We start from the raw sequence: 20,571 nt of genomic DNA, 5'->3' as shown, positions 1-20,571 counted from the left end.
GGATGGACCGCTGGGTATGTCCTGTCTGCTCATCGTGAGCCTGACACACTGGCTCTTTATGTGGCTGTGTGGAGGGTGGCCCCTTCCCTCCCCTGCCTCCCCTGCCTCCCCTCCCTCCCATCCACACCCCAGAGGCTCCCATTCAGCCCCGGCCTGGCTGGGGGAAGTTGGAGCTCTTTTGTAGTGGGGGATTCTTAGGGGAGGCTGTCAAGGCTGTGACTGTGTGGGCCTTTATTTCCCTAGAGAAGAGAAGGGGAGAAAGATAGAGGGAGAGGGCAAGAGGGAGATGGAGGTGGGGGGGAGGGGGGGGGGGTGCACCAAAGGAGAGTTTGGACACAGACGGCCTTGTTAACCGGCGCCCCCAAAGAGAGGGAGGATGAGAGGGAGAAAGAAACAGGGGAGAAGAGAAGAAAAAGACCCGAAAGAATCTAGCGGGAGAGCCAAAGCCTTTCCCTCCGTTACGTCACTGCTTCTCCTCCTCCTCTTCCTCTCTCTCTCTCCTCTCTTTCCTCCACTCCTCCCTGCCCGTTCGCTCCATCTGTCCCTGTGTGACTTCACTCTTCAGCTCAATAACAAGCTTCTCACCCTCCTCCTCACCCTTCCTCACCCCTTCTCACCCTCCGCCATTACTTTACACACATTCCATTATCTGGGAGACCAGGCTAAGAGAGATGTCGAGGGTTGGAGCGATCATTATCATCACCTCTTTCCGCTACAGTGTGAGTTATAGCCCGCCGTATAGGAAACAGACATTTAAATCATAATCAATAGAGAAATATCAATTCTGAGAGGCATGGCTAAAGGAAATCACTGCCACGGCTCAGCTGGGCCCAGGAGGAAACGGAGACACTCAGTTTAGAATGAGATAGCGGTGCTCACTTATTGATAAAAGACGATCAAGCCTCAAAATGCATTATGCAGCGACACGTTCTGTACTGGCCTTTTTGGAAAAATAAACTGGAAAATAACATTATTGCTCCTCTCTCTTTCACTGATCCTCAAGTGATGCTGTGATTGTGGCTGTTATTTTGCAGTGTGTGATGGAAAATATGCGAGGAAATAGAGAGGTGCTGGATTTGAGCAGTGAGCTCCGGGTCTCCAAACATCAGCGTATCCTGGAAGTGTATTGCTTCTGGCATGGTGGGTGAACCACAAACACTGCAGAGAGGGGACGCTGTCATACTGTATACATTTACTGAACCTCTGGTCACGCAAAGGTGACAAAGGTGGCAAAGTAGCTCGCAGGGGGAGCCGTGCCGCATACACACAGCGTTTTGTCCAGCAGGGGGGATGCAAGGGGACAGGTGTGACCCGACCTGGCTGTGACCGGTCCAAGGTCAGGCTGCCACTCCAGCTGAGATCAATACTGCATCTCCGCCTCTGTCCTGCCGCATGGAGAAAATACAGGTTTACCATACGTTGGAATTACACCGCTGTCAGGCAAGAACAGCTTCGACAGACAATACAAACACGCATCATGTAATCACCCAGGAAAAATTACAGTTCTAACATACAGAGAAAGAGCACATAAACACTATTATTTAACACATAGAATTTGTTCACGGTGACTAGGAAACTAACTCTCACGCAACTTTCATTTCTAGTCAGACTGACATATGTAGGCAGGTTATATTCCACTGTATTTGGAAATGACAAGTGAGAAGATAATTTGAAAAAATGCTACTTGTTGACATAACCTTTTGCAAGTGCTGTTGATATAACTAATAGTTGACTCAACCTTTTAAATCGTAGATCATATTAAATAAGTGTTGGATTGGGCATACATAATTTAAGGAGGATTAATTAAATGTATCTTAATTACATATTCCCTTTTCTACAGTGCAATGCAATTTTTTTCCTTTTCTTTGATTAAAGCAAAAGCTGAACAATTGCTATTTAATCAATATCTGTAGAGTTTGATATTCAACGCAATGTCTTATTTTTAAGAAAGAAAAAAGTAGTAACATAACCATTTATGACATTCGTATTCATCCTTTAGTGATTAGGCTTAGGCAGGTCATTTAGTTAGCACTCAGTCAGTGAGACTTGTCATTTAACAATTGAAAGAGCCTCCCACAGTTTATCTACAGTTTGTCAGAGATCTCACAACACTCACAACACACAAGATGAATAATGTCACTGAGAAAATTAAATTAGTAAGCGTTAATTTGTGTGCACTTTTACATTCAAAGTATCAAATCAACTTGACTATTTCCTGCCTATTTAATCATTCTTTTTTTATTTTTGTTTGATGAATTAACTTGACTGCGATAAGTGTAGTTGTGCATTCTGTTTGTGCCATACTTAAGTGGTCAGATCATTTTAAAAGAAATTTGCATATTGATTTGACTTCAAATACCCAACAAAGCTGGATTTCATGTGATTGTAATTTGATTCAATGAAATATTATTTTTATAGTGCAGCTCCTAGTATTGTATATATTAAAAATCTCAATAGAATGTCAAGATTAGTAGTGCAGCCAAGCGCATAACCAGCCTGACCAAATACGATTCAGAAGCACTGAGCTGCAGCACAGAATCCCAAGGTCCTGTGTAGGTGTGAGCTGTGAACAGATAGAGCGCTGCACATCATGGTTCATGTGAAGCCAAAGCCCACGCATTGCTGATCGCACTGGGATCATCTGCTAGATCTGGAAATCTATAACCCAATCTCTATTGAGGAAGGAGCTTCAAAAATGTAGATAACTGAAATCAGAGACAAAGTGACACTATATACTATATAATGATTTACTGGTTAAGTATGGAGATTGCGTGTTCTTACCTTATAATTCTAGCAAAGCAGATTGGAGGTGGACATAAAGAAATCGCCATAAAACAACAAAGACTAAATACCTCTTGAGCACAAGCATAAATAAAATAGTCTGCCATAAATGTAAACTCAGAAATAGCCATGCATAAAAACAATTACCTTGCTATCTTAATTGCTTTCCAAAGAAAATACTTGCTGCCACCTTTCCAATTAAAACATAACCAGCAGCTATATTAGATGTATTTTTAAATGGCGCCCGCAGCATGTCTTGTTGTCTAATATATTGGATTCCACCTCTACATTTTAATGACCAGTTTCGTTTTTAGATGCAGAGAAATCAACATGGCTCACAGAGGATAGAGCAGTGAACACTGCTTATTCTGCCAGCTGGTTATCCAACTAATGATTTACGTTTTGTCATTTGGTAACGCCTCACACTGCAATGCCGAATGCATAATGTCGGCTACATTTTTTCGACGAGGTTAACAGTTGCGGAGGAGCCCTTTTTACATGCCAGTCTCCTAACATTTCTTAAACCAGCTGACATACACTTGGTGAAGTGTGAACCATTTCAAATGAGGGTTATTCTGGGAGAGTCACGTCTCCACTCTGCCCAGCACCCGAGAGAGGGTTGTAAAAGCTGTTGTCCTTTGGTTATGATGGAACATGAGGAGGAGCCACAAGAGAAGAGGAAAAAGAAAGCTCTTCAACTGAAGCCCTCCCTCCCTCTCTCTCTCTCTCTCCCTCTCTCTCTCTCTCTCTCTTTCTCTCTCTCTGCCTGTCTCTGTCGCTCTCTCTCTCTCTGCATGTGCCCTGCTGCTCTGTCATCCTCAGGGATGCATCTGAAGGAGACCATCTGTTGATCCATTTGTCTCCTGCTTTGCTTCCTGTGCCACCGCCTCTCTCGTATCGATGATCAGGCCTGGCCTTTCCCCTGCCCACCCTCTTTGTTGCTGCCAACGGGGACTCAGGGCGAGGCGGGTGTGCTGTTGGGGGTGGGGCAGGGGGCTGCGGCCTCTATAGTCTCTGACTCACGCATACATAATGCTGTCAAGCAAACAGGGATGCACAGACATGCCTGCGCTCTTTGCACATACATGCCATAAGCAGCTAATGGGCCCAGAGCAGCTGCTTTCTAATCAGGGTTTATCTAAGCTGAGTATCGCCATGCTGACCTGAGTCAGAAAGCACATTGGGTTGAGCGTCTTTGTCTTGCATTGCTGATAACGAAACCATCCCACTTACCCCCGGGGACTTAAACACAGACTGCTCATCGTTATATGGAGGCATAGACCATGAAATAGATGTGGGAAACAATGCTGAGATGTTGAGGGACCATTTCTGAACAGGCAGCCAGCAGAGGCCTGCAGCATTCACCTCTAACATATTCATCGCTTGGCTATGTTGCTACTAAAGAGAGGGGGTCTTGAATTCCACGCATGTCTCCTAGCTGTCACCTTGTGTCCATGTTCGGGGGTTTGATGGACACTGAGTCTACCGTGGGGAATTCTGGGATTGCCTGCGTTTGATCTTCTCCTGCGACTCCCGATTACCCATCATTCAGCAAGGCCTGGGCCCTGGAGAGCAGCTGGGAGAGGGTGGTGTGTTAACATGAGCTGTGATGTCCCCAAGAGAGGCTCACTGTCCAACTCAGACATCATATAGCAGATTACACAGACAAGGAGGGAAATGCGTACGGATAGGGCCTTGCATAAATGTTTGGAACACAAGACTATAGAGTATGTGAGCAGAAAATCGAAATATATCCGGTTAAGATAGTAACATTGATAGGATATATAATGAGGTCACAATCCATGAGGAAGGTTTTTGCAGCGTCAAAATGATTGTGCATCTTATTATCACTTCATTCTCTCCGTCCATGGAGTTTTCATAGATTCACATGGTTGTCATCAGGCCAGCTCAATACATCTGATGATGGGTGATCACCCAGGGAGACCTGTCATTGATTTCTCATAAGGTGCAGATGACATGTGGTCACACGCACTCCCTCTATTTTACCAACAGCCATGTCCTGCAATAAGTCAGGATTTCACTGCTGCTGTCCCACAGCTTGATGGTTCTGCAGATGAAAATGGGGTGGGGTTAGTCATTGCAGTAACCTTTTATGTTGCAGGTGCACATGGAGAATAAATAATAGTGACATACTGCATGTGTAAGTTCTCGCTTGTACTGGGAATATGCAGACTACCAACTTTTATTTTGGATTTTATCAAGCCTACAGTGTATTACATATTGCAATGTGATTTATTATACTTACAATATATTAATGTTAATCAGTTTGATTAGCTCCTTGGGCACATTTTTACTCTTTTAATCCATGTATGTGTGTTTCAGGCTTCCTGAGTACCGGCGACCAGGCTGCTAAAGGTAACTACGGGCTGCTGGACCAGATCCAGGCTCTAAGGTGGATCAGTGAGAACATCGGCTTCTTCGGAGGAGACTCCAACCGCATCACTGTGTTCGGTTCTGGGATCGGGGCTTCCTGCGTCAGCCTGCTCACCCTTTCCCACCACTCTGAAGGTAAGGGGATGGGTGATACTGCTTTGATGCTCATGCCTGCTGGTGTGTAGGCTGCTCAGTATTAGAAATGGGTGGTGCAGATAGTGAGTTATTGAGTAATTTATTCTACTGTATAGCGCGAGGAGGCTTTTCAGGAGCAGGTGTTTGCATTTAAATGATTTGGATGTTCGTTCCCATAAGGTAATTGAAACTCTACGGCAGCTTTAAAGCTGCATGTGGGTTGTAACGCACACTGCTCTGCAGGTACGCGGCGCGCATCTAGATCTCAAAATCGAACATGTAGGTGTAATGTTTTATTCGTAAGAAAGATGGAGAGCACATGATGTACCTGGGGGAGCATTTTAGTGGCAGCCACTGTCATGCTTAATGGAGCCACCCCCCCCCCACCCCTCCCAACCCCTTTGTGAAGAATGTTGTTTATCCGCTGGCTAGCCTAATGCTACTCCATGATGATTTACTGCTCATGTTGGCCATGGCCTTAATACTAAATACAGCATGTGTGCTTAAACTGGAGATGCGATGAACATTCCTCATGGTGATGCTCCTCTAATGCATTGTTGTATTAAGATGGAGCCTTGCTGCTCCTTGGAAAGTTCTAGGAGGATGTGCCTCGGCCCATCTGAATGAACCGCTGCTTTGAGCGCCATAAACCAATGTCAGCCGCTAACTGCACCCCGCAGAGCCAAATGGACACCGCATCATCACTTACCTAAAATTATTACAGTCAGTCATGTATTCATCCATCCGTTAAAAAGCTGGCTGTTCCTTGCGTCTAATTGATAGTGGTGTTGTATACATGACAGGCTATCTGGACATTGAGGTATCGTGTAGCAATGTTTGTGTTTTTCCTCATTGTTTACACGGCGGTAATATTCTAAATGAGAAATCTTTACACTCGGCCACGCTCCCCTCCGCAGGTTGTGATTCTTGTTAACATGTTAACAAGCCGCAAACATGTTGATTTGGACACACATGGTTAGCGTTGTAACACAGGGCTTTTACATCAGGTGGCAGGGCTGGAATTGCATTAAAGAAACCACTCTTGCATTAGATAGATGATTGGTCTTAGGCAATACTGTGGTCAGGAAACTATTAACTAGCGTAATTGCCCCCCCCCCCCCCCCCCCCCCACCTCTCCTCCAGACACACACACACACACACACGCACACACACACTTCTCTTTCTTGTCTCTAGGCAGAGTAGAATCCCTGTTCTTGGATTTTTGATTAGTAGACCACCATGCATTTGAAAGAGGTCATTCGAGCTGCTCTTCTTTAGTTCACATTACAGTGCCAGGGATTTGTGATGTGTTTTGCATTCTCCAATTTGCATTAAAGTGTTACTAATTGCCTTGATTTCCTCAGATGAGTGATGACTGCTTTTGGATTGAATTTTTACCATAAATGCCTTTTTTATTCATACTCCATAATGCTACGCTTCATGTAGCATGTTATTATACTGCCAGTGAAACCATCTCCTCTGCCTCCCAGTAAATTGGATATTACCGGGGCTGTTTTTTCCCCTGAATGGAAATGTATGCCCCACTGATGGGATAAAAAAAGAGCCAGTAAAACTTGAGGGATCCTAGGAAATTGAAACAGGAAGCCTTCTATCACGCCAGGACTCTTGCTGCGAATGTTACCAATGGCAATCAGATTTCACACAGTCTCTCTCGGAGCACAGATTGTTGTAATTATATAAAGTTTAGGACTGGAGTGGGCCGCAGGATGTGACAGGAAATCCAAGTGAAGAAATGTCTTTTTGCACCTGCTTTCACAACCTCCGCTGTGCTCCATCCCCTCCTCTCCTCTCCTCCTCTGCAGTCTTAGCTGTGGAATTGAAAACTGGTAGGGTGTTCCTGTTGCCAAGACAACGCAACAAACAAGAAAGAAATCAAAGTGTCTGGATCCATGGACTGTTGAAAATTGAAGTAAAAATCTATAATCAAATGAATTATAAACTGTGGCATGAACACACCTGGTTCCAGGCAGCCTGTAATAATGGATTTGTGTAGTGATTTCCTATCCATGTAAGCGGATTGTTGCGTCTTAGCAAAGTGCCTTTTATTGAGTTTCCTACTTTGCACTCTGAATAGAAATTAAGTCAGGAAACAAGATTGTAAACAATGCAGCATTGTTCCTCCATCATCTCATAGTTTGACTTTTTTCTGATTTGCCCAGGAATAAAAATGCAAATCTGTTAGTCGTACGATATTCCCTGAAATAGGTAGCGGTGTCACATTGAGTGTGGTACACTCAAATTCTGGAGTGAAATTAGATAGGATTCACATGTGCACATGCACAAACACACGCACACACACAGACACACACACACATTTTCTTTCACCTGCTGCTCAGATGCAGGATAACGAGGCCCAGGTAAAAAAAGGAAATCAGCATTGACACACTGTTGTGGAGCTCCCTGGTGTGTCTGTGTATTTAATGACAGTATTCCCACTTACACTGTACACAGTCTGTCATCACTGCCTGCAGTGAGTAGACTTTCCATCTAACGGAGGCTCCTTTTATGCCTGTTGGTGGCGGAGTGACAACTTACTTCAGATGCTCCATGCTCTTCCTGAAGCCTATTTAATAAACTGGATCCTCCTATATCATCCGAGCCCTCCGGCCTCTCTCTTTGATTGCCTGCTCCTCTGGCCTGGCCTTGGTGGCGTCTCCATGTGGGCGTGCCGAGGGCCCCAGTCACAGGCTACATCCATCACCGGCCCTCCTCCTCCAGGCCTGTGTGTGTGGAGGCTGGCCTGGAAGTCCTCTCGTGAGGGGTGGATTTCAGACCCCGGTCCCTGCCCTGCCTCCTCCATCTAATCTCACCCTCGCTGCACCCATCTGTCTCCCTGCCTTCACAGACAGTAAAAGCATGCGAGGGACACGCACTCTCTCCCCATGTGTCTCTGTGTCTCTCTTTCTCCCTCTCTGAGTTTCCACTCCCTAGTCTGCAGCATGTGTGGTGTGTTGCTATTAATAAGATGGCTGCCTTGTCTGCTGTGTGGCAAGTAATCTAGCAGCACATCTGAGACTTTGGAAGCAGAATGGTCATTAAAAGCACAGTCTCTCTCGGCAGGAGAGTGTTTTTGACCAGCCTATTAAATGGAACTCAACAGTTGTGTCCCCACAGAGGGAAATCTCTCTCCTCTATCTTCTTTTTCTCTGGCTTCAAACGTAAAACGGCTGAAGAAGTTCAGAAGCAAGGACATTAGCCAATCCCATGTATTATTATCTATCTGGCATCGCACAGGCGCTAATTGAACATGCAGATTTGGCTTTTTCCCTCTCTCCTAATAATCATTATGATATAAAACGAGAGATGGCTTCACTGCACACCAACAGAATACCAAGTAGCCGACGACTTAGACGTGTATTTGTACATCTGTTTGTGTGTGTGCATATCCGAGTGGCGATATGTGTGTGTTTCTCTGTGCGCATCATACAGTGCACATATACTCGTGCATATGTGTCTGCATTAGTATGTGTATCCCAGCTGTCCACATGTGTGTGTGCTGGCGTGTCTCTGCACGAGTGCACACATGGGGGAAGGGCTAGCTGTAGAGGCGGTGAAGGTCGTTTGGTTCCTTTTTTTTCTCTTCCTGTAAGTAATCAGGCTAAAAGCTCTGCTTCTGAGGAAGTGCTCCCCTTTTAATGGAACGTCTTGGACATTAAAGACAGCTAGTGTGGAGGATCCCTCATGCCAATGTCAGCTTTCATTTTTATTAAGACTTCTGGGTTATTGAGGACCATAAATGTGCATGTTAAATGCTTGGGTTTTATTACAGAGGCGCAATGAGAACTAAGGTTTTGTAATGCAAGGCACCACCTAGCAAACACTGAAACCCCTTGGACCATGAGTATTAGGAGGGCAATGTGACAGGTACTAAGTTTAGAACAAAGCGTAATAAGTTTTTGAATCCGTTTTAGTGTGAAGGATAGTATGGGGGATGATTAAGTGAAGGAATGCATCGTGGGATGTGAGGAAAGAGATCATTAGAGAGATTAGAAAAATCCAACAGTGTGACAAGACATCTATAATCACATTCTGCTCAAATGGAATCTGAAATAATAACTTTATTAATGGTTGCTCTTCCTAGTGATCTACTTGCTATGGATTTTTCTGCTTACGATTCATGTTTCATACGGTCTCGGAAAAGATGTGACTTAAGTGGTAGGAACTGATGCACTTCTGTACAATTTCATACAGCTGATTGGATGAGAAACTGGGGCCTCTGTTGGAGTGACTGGAGCGTGATGTCATGATTACAATCAGTGTCCCTCAGACACACAGACCGCGTTGTGCTTTGTGGTCAAGTATGGTCGAGCATACAGTCAGTGGCTTAGTCTGGCTGTAGGAAATATATGTACCATGACAAAGCAAGGATAAGCTTTAAATACTCCAAAACAACCTCACACCTCTCACTAGAGATTTTGGCAGTGTCCTGGTCCAGTGATGGGGTTATTATGTTCTACCTCGGTAATTCAGACTCACCCGTTGTTAGAAGGCAGAGGTAAAAGAAATACATCTTTCTTAGTTTATTTAAATTTTTTTCTCTACTGTACTTAGTGTGAAGACCATGTGAATAATGTTGTTTTTTTCAGACTTGCTCTATACACGGCATCTCACTCGGAGGGGTGCATTATTCTTAATAATTTTAATAATCTAATTTGAAGTGCTTGACATTTGCGGTGTGATGGCATTCCGAGTGACTCCACCTCCCCTTTCATCTGCATGGCTTCCCATACAGCGGGGGGAAGGTTAGGGGACGGACTTCCCAGACAGGCCTAGTCGTGGACCCCTAATGATTTTGATGCACAAATCATTGACGTTATGTAAATGGCTGCTGTGCTTTTTCTGACATGTATTTAACTTGGCTACATGCAGAGGGCGGAAATAAGACTGACAACAGTGTTTATTGGGCCTCGAATCAATCTGCCTCCGTCAATCATGCTGATGCAGTAATATCGTTATGGGATTCAAAGCCTGTGTTCCCATGAGCGCCTAACCTCTGCTCTGACAATCATTTATCATATACATGCAGGCATGCAGCTGTCCTTTGAGGGAACAACAAACATTGTTCTTGCACTGTTTCTGCTGGGAGCTGCTAGGATGTCTTAGCCTTGAGAGTTTGTGTACTCATTCACTGCTATATCTTCAGATATTGACAAATCAGCTAACCCTAATAAAAATGCCTTTTAAAATTGTCCCATTTTACAGAGTGGAGAAGGAGGCCAACAGGCCATATAGATGAAGGGTGTGTGAGTTTGCACTACATCACTGCCTTAACTGTAATGTTACATCTGGCGCTGACCTTTGAAAATGACACGTGTGGGTTCCTTCTCTGAAACGAGACCCATGGGAGGTTCTCCATATGGAATGGCCTGCAGGTCTGCATGCTCCCACTCCATAATGTCACTGTACTGAGCTCCCATCATACAGATCTTGAGGTGCATATCCATCTGCAGTCAGTATAGAGTTCATTTCTATGAGCTCAGGAATCTGGCCCCAATAGTAGCCATCCATCGCCCGTGGAGTATAAGCATCAAATAAAGCCCCTTGCAAGAGCTGGAATATGCATTAGAGTCTCCGGGAAAGATAGCTACATAACCACAGCCCGGGGATGTTATTCATACGAGGTGCAGCTGCCATTGTTGTGCAAATGGCGTGTGCTTGAGAAAAACCGAGGACAATTGTTGAAGTTGAATAGACCCCATTTCTGAGGTGTCAAAGGCATTCAGTGACTCGACACTGTAAAGTTACCTGGGTGTTTGGGGCAACAGAATGCCTCCATCTCAAGGTTTGATTTGGCTGTTTGCTGAAGGGTGTCTGAGCATCTCAAGGTGTGAAAAAGACCTATGAGAGATGAGAGAATGGGGACGCACCTTGTCAGGTACCGTATTCTTCCACCTCGATTGACAAGAGCGATAATTAAACCAGGGGGATGCCATCTCTGCGGAGCAAGAATGCTTGTATTTATTTACGCTGACTACTCTGCTTTGTTGTCTGTCATATACTGTGGCCGTCATTGTGTGGAAAAAGCAAACTGCTTTTAACAAGTGGCCTATGTGGCATTTTTCAGTCAATCTTTGAATGGCATTGCCTTTGACTTTGGAGAGCAAAGCAAAATTGCTTTGTTTTTACAAAACAAAGAAGGAGAATTACTCACCAACTAAAAGATATTTCTCTCTTTTGAACTTGAAAGAAATTGTAAACGGCCTAATTCAGGCAGCAAATAGGTTTTTTCTCTTCACTACTCACTGTTGCAAAGGGAAAATGAAGCCAAAGCTGTTGTATTGAGACTACGAGAGGTGGAGAGGAGGAGCAGAAGAAAAAGAAAGAAGGGCCTGCGGGGCAAAAGGGGGAGGGAGGGATGATGATAGGGGTAAGGAAGACTCCAGCGAGGACGGATGGACAGTGCGAGGTAACACTCTAGAAAATAATATCCAGTTGGGCTGTCCATCAGAGGAAGGCAGCTCTACCTCTCCCTGGCTGGAGGAGAGCGGAGGAATGAAGAATTGACAAATGGCTCGACAACGGTGAAGGCAGTTCATTCAGGTAGTCCAGCCATCAGTCTGTCTCTGCTTGCAGCAGGCAGTTGAGCCTATAAAGTATGGAGCTATAGGTATAAAAGAACTGAGCAGCAGATCAGCGAGAGAAGCAGGGAATAATTGAGTACTCCGGTGAATCCATGCTTCCATCACCCAAGGTAATAGCTCAGAGTGTTGCATATACCTGTAGCTACAAATATACACAACTGTACGAATGGGCTTCAGCAGCTCGAGCGACATGTGGTGCACGTGAGCTGTCTCAGCAATATTTTCCGAGACAATACAATGAGACACATCTGGTGATGTATCACCGAGATTACCTTTGGAATCTAATCGTAGCTGATGAACGATGTGACTACAGAATATGTCATCTGTTGATGACCTGCAATCCCCAGTGAAGACGCTGGCAAGTCATTAGTTCAGGTAGATGCCGTCTATGAATCATTCTTGATAAATCATTGTCAAGGGCACATTCATACACATCCTAATGGACAGTGACAGTAGTGGTGGGGGAACGATGACTGCGGCTCTTGTGCACAAACTGCCGTGCCCCTGTGTTCTGTGATGCTATTAGGCTTCAGATCAATTAAACCAATGGCAGCATCATATTGCTCCCAGACTGTCTCGTCTGTTTCCTCTCTTGATTGGTCTAATGACTTTGTGGTGCTTTCTGTCTGTCTGTCTGTCTGTCTGTCTGTCTGCTACCCCTGCCTTGATTCCAATGCTAGTCTCTGAGGCATTTTCTTCAGCTCCTTTCCCTGTTTCTAATAGCAGTTTCTTTCTTTTTCCAGTACCACCCCTCCCTCTCTCTCTCCCTCTCTCTCTCTCTCTCTCTCTCTCTCTCTCTCTTTCTCACCCTGTCTCTCTCTGCCTCGGTCTTTCTCTCTCTGGCACCAGTGTAAAGCATCCATTATAGAGGGATGCATGGGTGTCTGTGTGAGTGGGAGAGAGGGACTTGGCACTCCTCCTGCCCCACCTGCAGAGGAAGCACTGACAGCTGAGCACCGGGGCTCATCTCTCCCCCTCCTCCTCCGCCCATCTCCACATCTCTACTGACCTCCCTCCTCCTCTCACACCTTCTCTCTCTCTCTCTCTCTCTCTCTCTCTCTCTCTCTCTCTCTTCTCTCTCTCTCTCTCCCTTTATTCCCTGTTGTTCCACACATATTGGCCCAATTTCTACCAGCTCTCGCTAGTTTCCCTTCCTCTGTATTCCCCTCTCGTTATGCCCGTCTTTGTCTCATCTCTCTCTGCCATCTTAACCCATCTCTCCTTTTGTCTGTTCTCTCTGTCTCCTTCCCTGCGTATTTCCTTTTTTTTTTGTGTTTCTTTTTTTCTTCCGTGTATTGTATAAACTGTTTATTCATTAAGCATTCCGCACCGGGCAAGAGGGTCGACTTATGTTGAATGGCACGGTGTTAAATGGACTGTTGTTTACATGTTTGTCTGCCAGATGAACAACTATGGTGTAATTAGCTGACCTTTGCCCTTTGGAGATGACCAGGAGCACTCAGCAGGCACAGTGTTTGCTTGTTGTTGTCGGCAGCTCACCTCTGTGGCTACCTAGGTCAGTCCTTTAGTGTTCCTACATCTGTTTAACACCACCCAGAGAAAAGTGCTCACTGCCTCTGTGTAAATAACACTCTGTGGATACTGTGGAGCTTCTGTGCAGCTACTCCTTGCCTGGAAGCACTGCCGTATTCCTCCTCAGTTTCACAGGTTTGCATTAAGTGTGATTTACATGCGTCTTCTGCAGAGGGAAGGGGACATTACCTGGTGTTTGCAAGTGCTTTGTGGGATTTTGAAACCTCAAAATTATTTTGAAATAGGAAATTGGATGACTTTGTGTTCCCTTAATTGTGGACTACACGCATCATCTGCACAGAGAGGCACACTACTTGTTGTTTACCGCCTTAGTCCCTGATTATAGGCATCCAGGAATATACCACTCTGTTTATAGACAGCCTGCTTGTGACAATCTGTGCTTACAGACGCATGAAGAATGATTGGGAGGGAAAAGGGAATGGTTATTTTTTTTTATCAGTGTGCGATAAGAAGTGGCGCATAGGAAACACATCGGTCCAGTTAGCTGCAGGAGTAAACTGGGCTGGTTTGCTTGGTGAGAGGCTATAATCATGTGGCGCAGAGTATGGAATGCATGTATTACACCTGTAGCATGTAGTATGCCATCTGGTTCCCTATTACTGATATAATGTGCTCTAAGCGTGCACTTTAACTGTCCACAGTGTGTGTCTATATGTGTATGTACGCCCACACGTGCAGCCACAAGCTGTACAGTAGCCTGCCTACGAAGACACTCAATTCTGGGCAGCACGAATGCATTAGCCTTAGCTGTGAAATTTGCATAGTCTGAGCACAATGAAATCCCCAATGAGAGGAACTTCAGCAAACATGCTGACGAGCAGAAACCTCTACTATAAAGGGCCAACATTGTGCAGCCTGACAAAAAGACTAAATCTTTAGCTCTCAAGCCCGTAAGGCTGTAATAGATTTTTAGCTTAGAGAGGTAACATAAGCTATAGATCCTTTTCAATGGTAAGAAAGAGTGACTCACCAAATCGAATGCCACTGTTGGAGAACAATATTGCCAATGTGCTATTTCACCACTTAAAGACCCTTTCTTTCTCCTGGATGGGAAACTCCCAGCAAAGTATCTGTGTTCATACTTGGTTAATATCAGCAGAGAGAGAGAGAGGTTACCTGTTGTTCTACTGTAGACGTCACAGTCAAAATACTCCGCTCTGGAAGAGGAAAATGCTGTTTGACCTTTTGACTTTAACAGAAAATAGTGTATGCATGTTCCAAATACAATGTTATCTCAGGCTCAGGGTAAAAAATTAAATCACCACAGAACAAAAGAAAAAGAATAGCTGGTCACTGAACCTTAACCTGTGCATCATTTCAAGTTGATGCGGGCTCTCAATCAGGCAATCAAACCTTTGACTGACAGACTCAACTTTTGACTTCTCAAATTCTGCCTTTTGACTTTTTGAGTGGCAAAGATAATACTGCGTCACATTTGTAATGAATGAGAAAGAGCGAAAATTCCTGAAACATTTCTCCTTGTTTAAGTGAAGGCTGTTTGGAGAACATGCGTCCTCCACGGTGTTTCAGATGTTGACAAACCCATCTGGCACGTCGCTAATCTTGATCGATGCCCACCGCTGTGAACACTATTCACACTGTAGAGAATAATAGAATGTAGCGACGCAACATTTCACAGAAATCATCACAGTGTTCTGCGCGTTACACGTTATGAGAGATTTCATGCTTCGGCCGCTTTCCAGTCGGAATAACGACGCAGGTAGTGTTTGCTTTCCAAGCACAGAGCACAAAGAACACTCGAAAATGCCTGCTTTGGTCCAGTGTGCTATTCTTAGGGTTCCCCTTAGAGCCAGTATCTAATTGGAGCCTTGCTTGTCCTGTTGGTGAAGCTATCCTCCACGCAGACTTTTTTACCAGGCCTGTGAGTGACTGAGATTCCCTGCCTGGGTGTCTGCGGTTGTTCTCCGGCATGTCCCGGGACTCCTGCTCATCGGTGAGGGCTTCATTAGCCGGGGATGGGAGGTGGCGGCGGAGAGAGAACAGCTGTTTAGCTAACCACTTGCGTTGTTAGCCAGCCTTCTCCGTATGCCTAACTGCCTAAACCCGTCCCCTAGCTGCTAATAGAATGCTCATTAGGAGAGGGGAGGGAGACTCGATGGGAAACAGCGCCACTGTGCTGCGGTCCTACCAGCTTTCGGTGCTCCTCTTCTCCCTCTGGTCTCTATTAAAGAGCTGTACAGCACAGACCTTCCCTCTGTGGATCAACTACCTATCCAGCCCATCTTGACCTCTGACCCCGACCCCCTGGGGGTGTGTGTGGGTACCTGAGCGCTCCTTGGAGACGGTTGCTAAGCTCTGCAGCGCCAGAACATGTCTGACTACAATACCACCACCCCAAACCCCCACCCAACCCCCTCTCTCTCTCCCTCTCTCTCTCTGTCTCTCTCTCTCTCTCTTACCCCCCCTTGCTCTCTCTGTTTTTCTTTCTCCCTCGCTCATCTGACTCTTCATGTCCAGACAAGGCACTTGCAGAGATACTAAAAGATACAAGATTACTAAGCCAGAGAGTAGAGACAGATACCTTCTGCTTCGAGCCCTGAAGAATGAGGGGATGGGGTGTTTTTTTTTTGGTTGTTTTTTTTTGTAAATTTCCCTCAAGCAGTGTGGTGTTAAATTATTCAAACACTGTAGATTGTGCTGCTTTAATTTGACAGGAACCCAAAAGCACAAGTCTATTTCTCTGTGTCAAAACTGATGAAGCTGGCGAGGAGGATGGAAAGCTGGCGACATTGGAGATGGCACTGTGAATATCTGATGGTGTTCATGGGAACAGCTACAGATCAGAGCCAAAACGTTGCACCCCGTCACAGCCAAAACACATCCCTAGCTGGAAAAGGGTGAGCTGTGTTTGATTAAAATTCAAAAGAGGAAAATATTTCACGGTGAAAATGCTTCACGTCATTAACATAGGCCGGTTGCTGACATCTCTCATGTAGAAATGCAGAGAGAAATGAAGCGCGCAGCACTGTGGGGGAGACTGCGGCACAAATCAACGTGTTGCAGAACTGATATGACCTTAGCTCTTTTTTTTTTTTTTTTAAATGACAGCAGCTGTAGACTCTCCTGTCAGGTGAAAATGTATTCTGGAATAGCATAAGGTGAATAATATTCTCACCTGCAAATAATATTAATAGAAGATGAGCATTATATCACCCTACAAAGACGAAGGACACTAATTGTGTGAGTAGTGGAATGAAGAAAAATGACTTTACAAAAGGATTGTTGATGTGGATGTGGGATTTTAAATGATAGGAAATCTAAACCCTAGTCGTGACCTTTAACCTTTAAAACACACAAAAGTTAGTTGCTGCTGTTTGCCTTTATAGGGCAGTACAGATGGATATTCTTGCGTGGGAGTGGGAGCCTGTGAATGATGCATTGTGCACTATTGGCATTTGGCTCACCAACATCATTGTGAATGTGCGGCAGAAAAGAATGTCTATTGGCGAGATACGTGTCAAGTGTTGTGACGTCCGCTGCTGGTGAATACGTGCTGGATTGACATTGAGAGACACTCACGCACACGCCCATACACGCGAAAACTCATTTTCACAGATTCACATCAACACTGCACAAACACAAATACACATTATGAACACACACCACATACACAGTCAGCTCCGGCTATGGCAGGTCCAGCCCCATGGGACAGACTTTGTTAAAGGTAGGCCTGAGTAAATATTCCCCTATGCTAAGCTCACCTCAGCTTCGCACACATAAGCATGCAAACATGCACTTACACACATGCACTGCATACACACACACACACACACACACACAGAGTCCATGTGTACATATAAGTCCACATACACTCCAGGGGATTTCATGTGGCTACAGCTGTGTGCCTACTGGCATTGGCAGCAAGAGACACAACAGAGAGAGAGAAGAGAATATAGGGAAAGATAGGGAAAGGGACAGATTGCAGTGCAAGGCATGTTATCATGGAAAAGAGAACAAAAACAAGAAAAAAAGGAAACTGTGGACTCTCTCGCGTAGCCATGATCTTTTTTTTTCCGAATTTTTTTTTTTTCATTTTCTCTCCTCCACTGCCTACAGCTTGGTCTGAATGTATAAGACTGATAATCTGAGCTGTGATCGCTGAGGCGGAAAGGCAACTATCGAATGCCTTTTCCTCCGCTCCCTGAGCGAGGCGGTCGCACCCGCTCCGCGAGCAGGACCAAAGTTCACCAGAATGCACGCAGACACACACACGTGTGTACATGCGCAAGCACACACACACACACACACACACACACACACACACCGGAAACAAATAGAATGATGTGAGCGAGCGCAGGCACACACATATATAATGCAAACACACACACACACACACACGCAGACACAGTGAGTGAGGCTGCCAGGACGGGGAGGCACTGGTCCTCACCACAGTTCAACTCACAGCGCTCTGCTCTTGTGCCAGGACCCCAGCCTGTCACTCTGCGTTTTACTCCCTGTACCACCACTCCACTGTAAGCAGCCAACACAATTTTTTGGTATCGAGGCGGTGGAGAAACTGTCCACCACTACCCATTTGGCCTTTTCAGAGCTTGACAGAAAGGACTGGAGGTAAAAATGCAGTGCGTTCTGTCCTGCCAAAATTGAAAACGGCTGGAGTGCTGCTGTGAAAGAGGAATGTATATAGTCCTTGTTATTAGGCCGGCCGGTCTGAAATGAGGTTGACACCACGCCAGACATTGAGATGTTTTCTGTCACTCCATTTTTTGTTTCATCTGGAACTCAGTATGATACATTAGTGTTCCAAATGGAGGCAGAGCAATGGATATTAATTACTTGTCCATTATGGTTTGTGACACTATCAATCTGTTATCAGCTGGCTACGCCAATGACTGGAATTAACTGTCACTTCTCAATATCAGCCAAGTCATCTCTGGTTTTATATTGCCTGAGAGACCTTCATTACGATATTCAGTTTTTAAATGGCGTCCTGATGAGATCGGCCAATAACCGAGAGGTTGACAAACCGTTAATACATGAGACCGGTGTCATTATGTGTTTACTTTGCAAAACTGGTAAATAGCAAAGTAAATGTTAAATATCAAAGTCCTTACATGGATCAAAAATATGTTGTGGACTTCGGGAAAGAATGGGAGCGCGGCCATATCGGGATCTCCGAAGGTTCATGTATATTTGATAGGCCCTGCCAGATGTGGCCCTGGATGTGTGGCGGTCTATCGGCTAGCAATCTCTCTCACTGAGCTCACAGAAATTAGATTTCATCTCAGGCCCCAAATCTAATACACAGGCTTATATTTACTCACAGTTGCAGAGCATCATAAGCCAATATGACCCTATAGAGGGGCGGCGGAGCTGTGCAAAATACAGTTAAATGAAAATGCTTTGAGCAAACTGTTCCGAAAGCCATCGAAGCTTCTTAGCTGCGCCGTAGCTCAGGATGTAGTTGTTTCTCACTAAATTAATAAATACACCCGCCAAAAACCTATTGAACAATAAAATATACACTTTGGGGTTTTCTCTTTGTCACAGGTTCAATAGAAATCAAATTGTTGTTGAATAGATCTGATGAATCCACATAAAGAGTCAAGGGTCAGAGGAGAGCGCAGAGTATTAACTCATCAGGCTTTCTATTGAAAAGAGTCATCTGCAATTTCCAATAAAGGTTTCAGGGCATAATTCTGGAGTATTATGTGCAGTTATTATGATTGTTTTATCTTAAAAAAAATCTGCAGGGTTTTTTTTAACATTATCTGGTTCTAGATACAAATTGGTCTGTGGGGAATTAATAAAAAAGTCAGACTTTGAAAACATCTCAAAGCCACTGAAATGAGCCAAGGAACAGGGAAAAGTAGAATGAAACTCGTGCTCCTGTAGCACCTATTAGAGATGAAATCGTTGCATGAGTCACCAAAGGCATTCAGATCCCTGTGTCTTCTTCACAATGGATACAAAGTCAGAGTTAGCATGCGGAGTGCCTTTTTCCCATGCAGAGAGCCTTGGCCTGCCTTGAATACTCTCCAGGGACAGTGGCACCCAGTGAGGAATTTTAAGAGTCTTCTTGCTTTTTCTCCTCTCTTCTCTCTGTCCCTCTCCCCTGATCTCCCCTTTTTCCCTCCCTCCTGTCTCAGTCTGACACAATGAGAATAGATGCCTGCAGCTCAGTTCAACCATATGTCTGTCTGTTTGTTTTCCTAAGATATATTCTCTACTTTGTAGCACAGATAAATGTGTAGTCAGCACGCTTTTGTTCAGAGGGGACAGAAGTGAAGGATGTCGGATTGATGAACACTTCGGTCAACACATTTTTAATATCTATTACTAAAGTCAACATCTCAGCAAGTCGGTGCATTTCCTAATCAAAATAAAAAACGTTAAAATGGATTGCTGCGAATTGTTTTGCAGGAGATCAATGTCCAGCAGCCGAATGCTGAGTTCAGATAGGCTGCGCAAATAGATCTTAATTGTTAGGATTTCCAGTTGACTTGATTTGTTCGAGTAGATTTTAGGGAGCCTCTGCTGCCAATGGATCTTTTCCAAAGCATTTTTACTACAGGACATGTCATAACCCAATTGTCTCAACATGCACTTACAGTAAGTGGCTATGGTGGCTAAAGAGTCTCTGCCACAGTAATTGACTCAATGGGAGTTTACAGTATATGAGGCATGAGGCAGAGAAGGCAGACATAGCGCACTCTGGGGATGGGCTGTTGTGACAGTGCTGCTATCTCTCCTCAGTGCTTCTCTCAGCACACACTATGCAGCCTACACGTGCACACACACACACACACACATAGACACACAGACAGGCACAGATGCACACATATACGCACATACAGGAGCATGCACACGCACATACATTCAAAGGTGCGTACACAAAGATGCACACTTTTAAGCACTAGCACCCCCCCCCACACACACACACACTCAAACACATGCATGCACAAACAAAACAAACATACACACACACACACACACACACACTCAAACACATGCATGCACAAACAAAACAAACATACACACACACACACACACGCACGCAACCCCAGCAGCTCTCCACAGCTGGTAATTCAGAGCGCGGTGCTGGAAGCACGTTCGGAGCGCGGTC

General features: G+C 45.0%; 1 protein-coding gene across 10 annotated transcripts in view; it reads left to right on the top strand.

Annotated features, from left to right (window-relative positions):
• nlgn3a (neuroligin 3a) overlaps nucleotides 1-20,571 on the top strand; it is an 89,024-nt gene that overhangs the window by 48,674 nt on the left and 19,779 nt on the right. For all 10 annotated transcript variants that reach the window (XM_071923036.2, XM_071923032.2, XM_071923030.2 and 7 more), the window contains one exon: nucleotides 5,125-5,310. In XM_071923036.2, the coding sequence (XP_071779137.1) occupies nucleotides 5,125-5,310 (186 nt within the window). The remainder of the gene's footprint in view (nucleotides 1-5,124; nucleotides 5,311-20,571) is intronic.

This window comes from Centroberyx gerrardi, chromosome 16 (assembly GCF_048128805.1).
Source record: "Centroberyx gerrardi isolate f3 chromosome 16, fCenGer3.hap1.cur.20231027, whole genome shotgun sequence".
In the NCBI taxonomy this organism is placed as follows: domain Eukaryota; kingdom Metazoa; phylum Chordata; class Actinopteri; order Beryciformes; family Berycidae; genus Centroberyx; species Centroberyx gerrardi.
The sequence above is the reverse complement of the archived record's forward strand: the minus strand, read 5'-3'. Positions and strand labels throughout refer to the sequence as shown.